Below are 12,498 nucleotides of genomic sequence, written 5' to 3' on the forward strand. Positions count from 1 at the left end.
TTTAGTCTTGCAGCATAGACTTGGATATTTCAGACCACTTATAAATTGATAAAACACCATGTGGTAAAAAGTAAATATTACTCTCTACAGTAAGTTGTAAAGGCCCTAGGAATTGATCTGGATGGATGAGAATGGCTTGCACTCACACTCAAAGACTGCAATATCACAGGTCCTAGATAGCTCAGTTGGTAGCGGATCATACTTCTCATTTGAGGTTTCAGACTTCAACTCCGTGTTCAATAATTCTCATTGCTGGTTGTTAGTGATTGGAGGGATGCAAAGAAACGCTTATCTCACACAACAGAGCCTTGACAACTCACTTGGTAGAGCATCAACCTTTTTCAATGATGGTTCGAGTCTGTGGACTAGTAGCCTTCATTTCAAGTTGTGCTTAAAAAAGCAGATGATTAAAAATCACCATGACGTCAGACAATGGTTTTGTTCCCTCCAGGCACCTCGTGAGGGCACCCACCTGTCGCCCGAAGACCTGAGTGAGCTGCGGCCGGCGATGAGCAGTAGCTATTACTCGTCACGGAGAGAGGTGGTTCTACGGGGTTACCTCCCGCCAGGTCACTATGTCGTCATCCCATCCACCGCCGAGCCCAATCAGCAGGGAGCCTTCCTGCTGCGCGTGCTCACCGAGCGAGGCCACTCTGCCACGTGAGTCCTCTTTGTACTCAAGGTTGCCATCAGATGGCACAGTCAGTGCTGTTATTGATTTGGCCTGAGCACAATGGGGGAAAAACCTTTGCCATTATCATAATTTCTCATGAATAATATGTTCTCAAGTATATTGTGCAGCCTCATTATTGACCACATAAAACACAAAAACCTTTCTACTGATGTATAATGTGCACCAATTCAATTCACTGCTCTCCATATACTCAAAACATGAAGTATTCAATGTATTTTAGTAGGTTTTTCAAAAAAAGATTCTTCACAGAGTGCATGCACTGACATAATTCAGATTTTTAAATCCCCTTGTCATGGTTGTCCACGCTTAAGTGAAAAAGGTTAACGTTGCTTAATGTCACAAGATTGCAACCAATTGTCACAAGAATTTATGTGAGTGTCCCTAATTATATCCCTTCCCCTTCTGAAAATATTCATGGATTTTATATCAGTATGGCTACACAGAATCTGTCATGACTCTTGGGTGAGCGGAGAAAATTTACCCTACTATAAATATAAATTTGGGGGAGCACGATGGAGCGGCTGGTTAGAGCGTCTGGCTCACAGTTCTGAGGACTGGGGTTCTCAGCCCGGCTCCGCCTCTGTGGAGTTTGCATATTTTCCCTGTGTCCACGTGGGTTTTCTCTAAGCACTCCGGTTTCCTCCCACATCCCCAAACATGCATTAATTGGACACTCTAAATTGCTCTTAGGTGTGATTGGGAGCGTGAATGGTTTGTTTCTATGTAAAGGCTCCGTCACACCATGACGTTCTGGTCAACGTTCTCTAAACATTTCAATCGTTCTATTTTTCAACGTTCTCAAACGCGGATGACACATCTGGCGTGTGATTAACGTGAGTCTAATGCATGACTTAACGTGTGTCTAACGCACGAGAAGTGTGTAACAGCAACCAAATAAGATACCCCTAAAAACCATTTAGCGTGTGCTAACGTGTCACTGGCGCGCGACGAGCGATTTGTCAACGTTAGACGAGCGTGTTGAGCGTGTGACTATACGGGTGAATAACGACAGAATACCGTTTTGCTGGCGTGTAATTTTTACAGTGGAACGGTAATGAAAACGTTGGAAATTTCATACTCACTTCAGTTGTTCTCGTGAGTTCGAACAGTTAGCATCATGCCGCCTAGGCGAAAAAAGGTGGGGTGCGGACTACAGCAACTCGCGCTGCAAGTTAGAATGCAAAGCATCGGTTTATATACCCATATGCATGGACGTTCGGGAAACGCTCGAATGACGCTCAATGGACGCCAAAGAACGTTCGTTTGACTTTAGATACATGCTGTGCGCGCTAGGGATTGTTCAGTGGTCGTTGACAGGTCACCAGTGAGTCGTTCACTGCAAAGCAAACGATTAAGTAACAACCAAGTAACACTACAGTAACGACTGACTAACGATAGCCAAACGCGTGTAACGCTCGGCGAACGTTAGTAAAACGTTCCACGGACGTTCTTGAACGTTCTGCAGCGTTTAAAATTAAACGTTGATGAACGGTGGTCTCGGTGAAAACTTTTGTGTATGTTCAAAACTTTTTTTCCAGACCGGGGTTCTCCCCCGATTCCCAGTGATCATTGACGTTCACTCACGTTCAAACAACGCTCTTCTGGTGCTATCCCGGCGACCGTGGGCGACTACCAACGTTTCCTCAAACACTATAGAACGCTGAGCAGAGCGTCATGGTGTGACAGGGCCATTACCTCTGATTGGCTAGCGACCACTTCAAGGTATACCCCACTTCTTGCCCGAAGATACCTAGCCATAATGGAGTTACTTCTTTGGTTTAATTTGCACAACTTGGTAAAATTACTAAAATTGGTTTCATGTTATTGACACAAAGGAATTACTTTTTTTTTTTTTTTTTGCTGCAGATTTTTACATTTTTCATTTAAAAATAATGTAATTCCCGCCATCCATTTTCTAACTGCTTATGGGTTATGCTCGTGTGTCATGGGAGCTGGAGCCTATCCCAGTCGACTACCCCCACAAATGTTCACCAGTGAGTCGCAGGCCAGATACTGCTTAGAGAGATAAACACTCGCTCTCCCACCATCACTGAGAGTGGAAACTAAACCCACGCTGCGTGCCTTGGAGGCACGTAAATGTAGTAATTATTTTACAGTTGGATTTAATTTGAGGGGTTTTTAAATTTCATTAAAATTAAATTCAAAATTCTTCAGATAAAACTTTTTAAAAACTTTTACTTTTTACACTGCATTAAATCACTTGACTGTACACTCAATGGCTAATTCATTAGGTACCCCCAAGATCCATCCATCCATCCATCCATCCATCCATTTTCTTAGCCTCTTATTCTCATGAGGGTCGCGGGGAGTATTGGAGCCTATCCCAGCTATTATCGGGCAAGAGGCAGGGTACACCCAGAACTGGTTGCCACCCAATCACAGGGCACATCGAGACAAACAGCCGCACTCACAATCACACCAAGGGACAATTTAGAGTGTCCAATTAATTTTGCATGTTTTTGGGATGTGGGAGGAAACCAGACTGCCCGGAGAAAACCCACGCAGTCACAGGGAGACATGCAAACTCCACACAGGCGGGACCTCAGAACTGTGATGCCAACGCCTACCCCTAACAATGTACTTCAAAACAAAAATCCTGCCTTTACAAAAATAATAATCCTGGCTTTTGATTGGCACTGTCAGGGAACTATCTATTCATTTTTTTGTGTCGTTTATCTCATACCCAAATTGTCCATTGTGTATTTCCAGCCGAACTCAAGGCCCGGCGACAGATGACCTGACTTCCCTAATACCGGTAATTTATGCACTTTTTTTTACAATGAAAGGCTTTAGCCACGTTAACATTACATTCAATTTTCATAGAAATTATGAAAATTGCTTCTGACTTTATTTCTTTGTACCGACAGCCTCATTATCCGCATCAGGAAGCTCTCCCATCGCTTAAAGGCATGAGGCAGCTATTTAAGAAGCACTGCAACAAGGTCCAAAAATAAGCAGTCACTTAGAAGTTATTTGAATGCTTTTGTGTTTCATAGTTAGTTGTATTTAATGTCAACAGAGAGGATTCTGCAAACCGCATCACCTTCACAATTTGCTGACTGAGGCCATCCAGGGAGGAGGTTAGTACTATGATGTCACTTATGCAATAGTCAATTTCATGCAGAGATATTGTACAACTAGAGCTATAACAGAATAGAATTTAACTGCATGCGGCTTTTACCCAGAACCCAAAGAAACACACAGTCACATGGCATTCTGACGTCACATACATTAGGTATTTTAGTAGTGTCTGGTGTTCAGCTTCACACTCTAATCTCGGTTTTGCGAAATTCCCCTAACACATTGAGAGGCTTGGGAAGCAACAGAAGTGTTTACCTTTCCTTCCATCCACCCATCCATCCATTTTCTGTACTGCTTATCCTCACATGTGTCACGGGCATGCTGGAGCCTATGCCAGCTTTCTTTTTGAAAGAGGCAGGCTACACCCTGAACTGGTCGCTATCCAATTGCAGGGTTAATATATAAACAACAACAATTTACACTCACATCTATGAGCAATTTGGAGTCTTCAATCAATTTAATGTTTTTGGAATATGAGGCGAAATCTCACTGGCATAGGGAGAACATGAAAACGCCACAGAGGCTGGGCTGGGATTTGAACCCTGATCTTCAGAACTATGAGGGAAATGTGCTAACCTGTCATCCATCGTGCCGCCATATTCCTTCACAGTTACTGGGAGGAAAAATGTACTAGTAATAAGATTACTGTAGATTGTTTGGAAATTTTATTATTTTGCAGGAGTAAAAGTTTTAGAGTGGTCAGTTGTAGATCTTGGGCCCCACCATTTCCAGATTTAGCATCACATCATTGTATTACAAGGTGGGGTGCATCTGTGGGTGTTATAGATGGAAAGGGTTAAGCTACTACCAAATGCAAAGGCTGCCTTCACCAGTTTAATGAATCCTCTGTTTTTCCATTTCACTCGATATCCTGTACGATACACGGATCCATTTGGATAGGTTTTCAAAGCTTTGCTACGACACTAGACAGCATGGTGAACAAGAGGTTAGAGATGAGGGGATACTTGATGGATAACTACTTTTGAAATCAGCAGTTAAGGATAAAAGCTTCTTCAACTATTCAAGTTACAAGAAAAAATGGTTTTTTTCCCCTCAATATTATTTATTACATAAATAAATAATAAATTAGTAATCCTTATTGAATGATAATGCAAAGAAGAAGGGCTGTTATGAAGAGTAACCGCTTCATCTGGTGGCGTTATTAATGCACTTTTGCCATTGCTCACTATTAACAATTCAAACTGATTTCCTAAATTTTGGCATGAGGCTATGTCCCCATTGGGGTTTATTATGTATTAACCAGTCTCTCAATGTATATGTGTGTGTCTGCATGTGTGCACGCGCGCATGAGTGTACGTCTAAAGCGTGTTATGCATGTCTTTGAAATATGTTGTGTGCTTGTTTTATTTGGTAGTAAATGTCATCATTGTGTTCAGTGTTGGCAGGTAGTGAGAAGCACTTGGCCCTGGAACACTGCAAAAGTTTGGTAGTACTCATGGATGTATCCTTGAAGACAGTGACATACTCACACAGTGTATTAGATATTCTCTCTTGGGTCTTGGTCAAATTCAGAAATTATAGTTTAGGTGAAAATTGGACAATGAAAATAACTGTATAGGAAATTACACCTGGTGGTAATTTTTAACTAGTATAAATCGGAATATCGGCTGCTGTATTTCTATTCATTCTTCCCATTTCTGTATTGCTTATTCTTTCTAGGCATTTATTAGATTGCACTGCCAATTTTTTGTTGGTGGTTATTTTCTATATTGCTTTCAGAATGTGGAATTTGGGCAACTCTTTGGTTATAACATTGTTTAGTGTCAAGTGTAGGTCTTGGGTTCTGATTTTGGAGATTGTTCATTCATCTTTCAGTGGCATGCGTGCTGGAGCCTATCCCAGCTATCATCGGGCGAGAGGCGGGGTACACCCTGAATTGATCGCTAGTCAGTCGCAGGGCACATAGAAACAAACAAGCATTCACACTCTCACGTACGGGCAATTTAGAATCTTTGATGAACATGGTCCACATGTTTTTTGGGATGTGCAAGGAAACCAGAGTACGCTGAGAAACTCACACAGGCATGGGGAGAACATGCAAAGTCAACACGTCGGGTTGGGATTTTAAACCCAGTCCTCTGAGAGGCGGATGTGGTCAACTGTCTGCAATTGTGGCAGCATTTTGAAAATTGTCATTTTTAGAATGTTCAACTTCCAGATCCTTGTTTATTTTAGAATTTGGGTTTTGATTATGGAAGCAGGGGTAATCATTTCCTTTCGTATGGAAAAACGCTAACCTAAATCCTAAACCCCAAGCTCCTAACCCTCTACCACAGGGGTCGGGCACATATGGCTCACGAGCCATACCTGGTTCTTTTGATGGTTGCATATAACTTCCAGAGCCCTAATAATGACATTCTGTACATGTGATTTCTGTTGTGCGGGCAACGCAAATGACTCAAAGACAGTTTGTCTTCGTGGGGTTGCCGTAGTTTGGTGTTGGCAGTAGACGTGTGCAGGCGCAGAAGGGTGGAACGCTGATCCGGTTGGAACAAGTAATTATGGAAACACTTTTGACAAAGGTTGTTCAAAGAAAAAAATATGATGAGACATGAAGTTTTCAACAAGAATCGACAGCCTTTTTGGAGATGGAGGGTTTTGCTGTGTGTTTAAATTCACAGATGGGGAGTATGACAAGGCATTCGGACTCGACGTTGCCAATAAACATTTTGACAACTTTGCATGAAGACAAAATAATCAAACGAATAAAAGACGCCTTTGTTGGCAAGAACCGTTCACCATCGCACCATCATGATGGCAAATCAAATTGAATTACATTCACGATTAATGGATGGAAGTAACACCTACGTGAAGCTTAATCTGTATGAAACAGACTATTAACCCATCAGCAAAACCAGGCAGCACCAGATGTCACATTAATGGTAAGAAGTACTTTTGTATGCATTGGTTAGCATCATCATAACAATGTTATTGAAAATAATTCAGAGACTTATTGTACTTTAAAAGTATCGGTCATCATAAATGCAGGAATACACCTGTAAGTTTTTAAAATATTGCATGGCTCTTTTGAAATTGTTTTAAAATATTTGCCATTTATGGCTCGCTCAGTCGAAAAGTTTCCTGACCCCTGCTCTACCATGTCAACTTCCTTGTTAGCTTCCAGGCCAAATGTCATTTCATTTGAAAATGTCCTTGACACCAGTGCTCCCTTCAGAGTCAGGGCATCGCTCAGTTAACTTGGCTGGAGTTCCAAGCACTCTGGGACAAGATCCGGACGTGGACGGTAAATTAAGGTTTTATTTAAATACTATGTGCATGTATTTGTGCCTCTAAAACACTCTTTGACCTCCTGACAGGACATCTTTCTGGTTCACGACAAGGACAAGTCACAGTGTCTGGAGTATAAGGAAGTTGCCCCTGCTCTAAAGGCTGCAGGTACAACTGAAGGCTAACGAAAGATTTTCTTCAGTTTATAGTTTCTTGTCTGAACTGTAGATGGTGACAAATAATACTATTCTGCCACTAAATCCTGTTTAATTTAGAGTAACCATATGAAATTTGGCTGACATGTTTATGAAGAGTAAACAATAAAAAAGTTCCGAAAAGCCATGCCTGAAAACATGCAGGACATTTGCTATTTATGGTGATTTTGACCGTTTCCACATACTTCAAAGGCAAACTTATTCTAGATCAGGTGTTCGCAACCCATGGGTCCAGAGCCACATTTAGCTTTTTCATCCTACTGCTACGACTCTCTGTAAAAGTATTGGCAAAAATAAGTAATTTAGTTCTTTCCTCTTTCAAATGTCATTTTAAATTTAAACATTATGGTCCTCGTGTAACATTCAACCCTCCCCCATACACACACACACCTCAGCTGCGCCTTGAAATTCTATCCATAAAAGTCATGAATAGAATTGGTGACAGAGGGCAGCCTTGGTGGAGTTCAACCCTCACTGGAAATAAGTCCAACTTACTGCCGGCAATGCAGACGAAACTCTGACACTGGTCGTACAGGACCGAATAGCCCACATCAGGAGATTCGGACAGGACGTCGGACCAGGACGAAAACCACATTGCTCCTCATGAATCTGAGAGCCAATGTCCCAACGGACCCTCCCCTCCACCACTCCTGACTAGACCTTACCAGAGATGCTGAGGAGTGTGATCCGCCTGTAGTTGGAACACACAGTCTGGTCCCCCTTCTTAAAAAGGGGGATCACAACTCCAGTCTGCCAATCTAGAGGCACTGTCCCCAATGTCCATGCGATGTTGCAGAGGCGTGTCAACCAGGACTGCTCCACACCATCCAGAGCTTTTAGGAACTCTGGCCGAATTTCATCCACCCCCAAGGGCTTGGCACCGCTCACCGTGGGCAACTCCAGTGTGGAACAGAGTCCAACCCCTCACAAGAGGCCTGGTACCTGAACCCAAACCGTGTGGAGATGAGCCCAACTTTATCTAGTTGAAATTTCTCCACTTCACGCACGCTCAGGCTACTTCCCTGCCAGAGAGCTGACATTCCATGTCCCTAGAGCCAGCTTCTGTAGCGAGGGATCGAATTGCCTGGGTCTCTCCTTTCGGCCACCAAGCAGCTCGCATTGCACCCGACACATATGGCCCCTTCCACAGGTGGTGAGGCCATGGGAAGGAGGACCCACGTTACCCTTTCAGGCTTTGCCCGGCCGAACCCATGGATGTAGGTCCGCTACCAGACGCTCGCTTTCGAGACCACCTCCAGGCTCCAGAGGGGAGCTTGAATATTTTATTTGAATATAATTCAACCAAGTGTAAGTGCAAAAATAATGCGCTCTGTAGCATTTCGTTGATTCTATAAATTTAACACACTATACTTTTTATACACAAGGGTAAAAATACCCGTGTTGTTTTTTTCCCTGTGGGAGATGATCCAAATGGCTTTTTGAGCACAGTATTTAAAGTTGCTGATTGCTGCTTTAGATTCAGTCTGTTTGTCTATTTAAAAGTGGAGCAATGAGGCAAAATTAGAACTTCAAAGCTGCTTTGACTGCACAGACTGTAGTGTCTTTGAAAATTCAGCGTGCAGCCTAGATGAATCCACGGATATTGTTACCACGTATGTTAGTTTCTGTGAGGAGGTGTGTGTACCAACAAAAACTTTTTGCATGTTCTATAACAACAAGCCGTGGTTTTCAGCTCGACTTAGGCAACTCCTCCAGGCTAAAGAGATTGCATATCGTAGTGGGGAGATGGCCCTCTGCAATCGCACTAGAAACCAGCTGACATTGCAAAGAGGGACAATGCAGTTAAACTGGAAAAACATCTCGGTGCTAATGACTCCATATCAGTTTGCCACAGATTACAGGCGACGTTCCCCCCCAGTAGAAAACAAGGGCGACGACCTAAATAGCTTTTACTGCAGATTCGACATAGACACTTCCACACCACGCACCCACCAAGCCGCACCACCTTTCACTCCACCATTTAACATCCATGAAAGGGAAATTAGACAGATCTTCAAACAACAAAAGATTAACAAAGCATCTGACCCAGACCTTGTGTCCCTATCCTGCCTCAAAGTCTGCGCAGACCAACTTGCTCTGGTCTTCATAAAGATTTTCAATAGGTCTCTAGAACTGTGTAAAGTCTCAACCTGGTTCAAACGTGCCACCATTATACCGGTCCCCAAAAAAGCAGAAGTCTCAGGTCTTAATGACTACAGGCCTGTTGCCCTGACATCTGTGGTCATGAAGTCCTTTGAACGCTTTGTGCTGGACCACCTCAAGAGCGTCATAGGTCCCCAGCTGGACCCACTGCAGTTTGCCTATCAAGCTAACAGGTCTGCGGATGATGCCGTCAACATGGGTCTGCACTTCATCCGTGAACATCTCAACAGCGAGGATCCTGTTCGTTGACTTTAGCTCTGCGTTTAACAGCGTCATCCCAAAACTCCTCTCTTTCAAACTTCTCCAGCTCAGTGCCTCGTGACACCACAGTCACCGGCCTCATCAAAGACTGCGATGAGTCTGCATATTGACAGAAAGTGGCGAGACTGGAGCTTTGGTGTGGTCAACATAACCTGGCGTTGAACACTCTAGAGACTGTAGAGATGATTTTGGATTTAAGGAGGCATCCTTCACCACAGCTGCCCCTGAACCTGTCCAACTGTCTTGTGTCAACCGTCGAGACCTTCAAGTTCTTAGGAATTACAATCTCAGAGGACCAGAAAAGGATTGACATCTTGTGGCTTCTGATGAAGCACGGCCTGTCACAAGAGCTGCTCAGACAATTTTACACAGCGGTTATCCGATCAGTACTGTGTACCTCTATCACAGGCTGGTTCGGGGCCACCACAAAAAAGGACAAACTCCGACTGCAACGGACAATCAAAACCACTTAACGGATTGTCGGCACCACTATATCCACTATTGAAGACTTGCACGCAACACGAACTAGGTCCAGAGCTGCCAGGAACCTTTCGGATCCTCCACATCCTGGCCACCAGTTCTTACAGCTCCTTCCGTCGAGAAAGCGCAACAGATCAATGCGAGTCAAAACTAGCAGGCATTCAAATATTTTTTTCCCCTCTGGTAATTAAGTGATTAAATTATTGATCAGCGAACCACTATTTTGTGCCTTGTGCCATTGTTGGGAAACACACACTCATATCCTGCTGGTCCAATCAGTATTACTATTAGTAATATATCTTGTAGACTGTCACACGATTCGTCACTTTAAAATGATCCCTTTGCATAATTGACATTGTACTGGCCTATCACGGGATCCGCGAACTGGTAAAGGCACTTTGTACAAGCTTAACGCAATATGGGACGTTAACACTCCTATTTCTTACCAGTTTTAAATGAAGAAGCGCTTGCAAATCTGTGACTCATAAGGAATAGTTCCTATAAACACAAATGTCTCTTGTCCCTTGTTCTTGTTACTTTGTTGTTTGGTCTGAATGTTGTACCAGGGCAGCACCGACTGCCGCATAAAAATTCCTTGTGTTTTTACACGCTTGGCCAATAAAGCTGATTCTGATTCTTTTGATTCCTGACAAATTAGAACTAGACAAAGCCTAAGTCAATTCTATAAGGTCAGACTTTGATTATATGTAAAGTGTAAAGTGTATGATAAAAGACTCACCCTGAAGCGATACTAGTGCAGGACACATGCTTAATATCTTTTTTTTTCTTTCTATCCTGTTGCCCATAGGCATTGTGGTAGATGACCTGGTGATGCAGCTGGTGGGCCTGAGGTACACAGAGCCGGACATGACCATCAGCTACCCGGGCTTCCTGTACCTTGTCATGAAACTGGAGAGCATGATCCGTAAGGGCATGGGAACTCAAAGGGGACACTATATGGACAAAAGTAGTAGGACACAGCTCTTAACAATTAATTATGGTAATTATGGTTGAAAGAAAGAAAGAAAGAAAGATCTCTACAGGTTGGTCAGACAGAGGGATACAGATGGGAAGGATGTGCAGCAAGTAAAGGTGATCAAGGCTAACGATGGACATATGTTGACTGGTGCCAGTAGTGTGCTAAGTAGATGGAAAGAGTACTTTGAGAAGTTAATGAATGAAGAAAATGGGAGCGAAGGTAGAGTAGGAGAGGCAAGCGTGAATGACCACGAAGTGACAATGATTATTAAGGGGGTAGTTAGAAAGACACTGAACAGAATGAAAAATGGAAAGACAGTTGGTCCTGATGACATACCAGTGGAGGTATGGAAGCAATTTGGAGAGGTGGCTGTGGAGTTTTTGACCAACTTATTCAATAGAATACTAGCGGGAGAGAAGATGCCAGAAGAATGGAGGAAAAGTGTGCTAGTCCTCATTTATTAAGAACAAAGGTGATGTTCAGAGCTGTGGAAACTATAGAGGAATAAAGAGGATGAGCTACACAATGAAGTTATGGGAAAGAGTAGTGGAGGCTAGACTCAGGACAGAGGTAAGTATCTGGGAGCAACAGCATGGTTTCATGCCTAGAAAGAGTACCACAGATGCACTATTTGCCTTGAGAATGCTCGTGGAAAAGTACAGAGAAGGTCAGAAGGAGCTACATTGTGTCTTTGTAGACATAGAGAAAGCCCATGACAAAGTACCAAGAGAGGAACTGTGGTACTGCATATGCAAGTCTGGTGTGGCAGAGAAATATGTTAGAATAATACAGGACATGTACGAGGGCAGCATTACAGCGGTGAGATGTGCTGTAGGTGTGTCATAAAAATTTAAGGTGGAGGTGAGACTGCATCAGGGATCCGCGCTGAGCCCCTTCCTTTTTGCGGTAAAGGCTGACAAACAAAGTTAGACTGGATTCCCCTTGGACCATGATGTTTGCAGATGATATTGTGATCTGCAGAGAAAGCAGGGAGCAGGCGGCAAAAGGAGAGGAATGAAGATTAGCCAAAGTAAGACAGACTATATGTCCGTGAATGAGAGGGGCAGAGGAGGAAGAGTGACGCTCCAGGGAGGAGAGATAGCGAGGGTGGACGACTTCAAATACTTGGGTCAACAATACAGAGCAATGGTGAGTGTGGTAAGGAAGAAGACATGTTCAAAGGCGAGAGAGTGAGTATATTGGTAGAAGGGTGCTGAGGTTCTAGCTGCCAGGCAAAAGAACAAGAGGAAGACCAAAGAAAAGGTTGATGGATGTTGTGAGGGAGGACATAAGGATTGTTTGTGTTAGAGCGGAAGATGCACGAGATAGGCTTAGATGGAAAAACATGACACACT

General features: G+C 43.3%; 1 protein-coding gene across 1 annotated transcript in view; it reads left to right on the forward strand.

Annotated features, from left to right (window-relative positions):
- zgc:85932 (uncharacterized protein LOC405875 homolog) overlaps nucleotides 1–12,498 on the forward strand; it is a 41,851-nt gene that overhangs the window by 26,191 nt on the left and 3,162 nt on the right. The window contains exons 11-18 of the mRNA XM_061828597.1: nucleotides 452–660; nucleotides 3,425–3,470; nucleotides 3,583–3,657; nucleotides 3,735–3,795; nucleotides 5,194–5,258; nucleotides 6,993–7,061; nucleotides 7,135–7,213; nucleotides 10,973–11,089. Of these exons, the coding sequence (XP_061684581.1) occupies nucleotides 452–660; nucleotides 3,425–3,470; nucleotides 3,583–3,657; nucleotides 3,735–3,795; nucleotides 5,194–5,258; nucleotides 6,993–7,061; nucleotides 7,135–7,213; nucleotides 10,973–11,089 (721 nt within the window). The remainder of the gene's footprint in view (nucleotides 1–451; nucleotides 661–3,424; nucleotides 3,471–3,582; nucleotides 3,658–3,734; nucleotides 3,796–5,193; nucleotides 5,259–6,992; nucleotides 7,062–7,134; nucleotides 7,214–10,972; nucleotides 11,090–12,498) is intronic.

This window comes from Syngnathoides biaculeatus, chromosome 8, assembly GCF_019802595.1.
Source record: "Syngnathoides biaculeatus isolate LvHL_M chromosome 8, ASM1980259v1, whole genome shotgun sequence".
Taxonomy (NCBI): domain Eukaryota; kingdom Metazoa; phylum Chordata; class Actinopteri; order Syngnathiformes; family Syngnathidae; genus Syngnathoides; species Syngnathoides biaculeatus.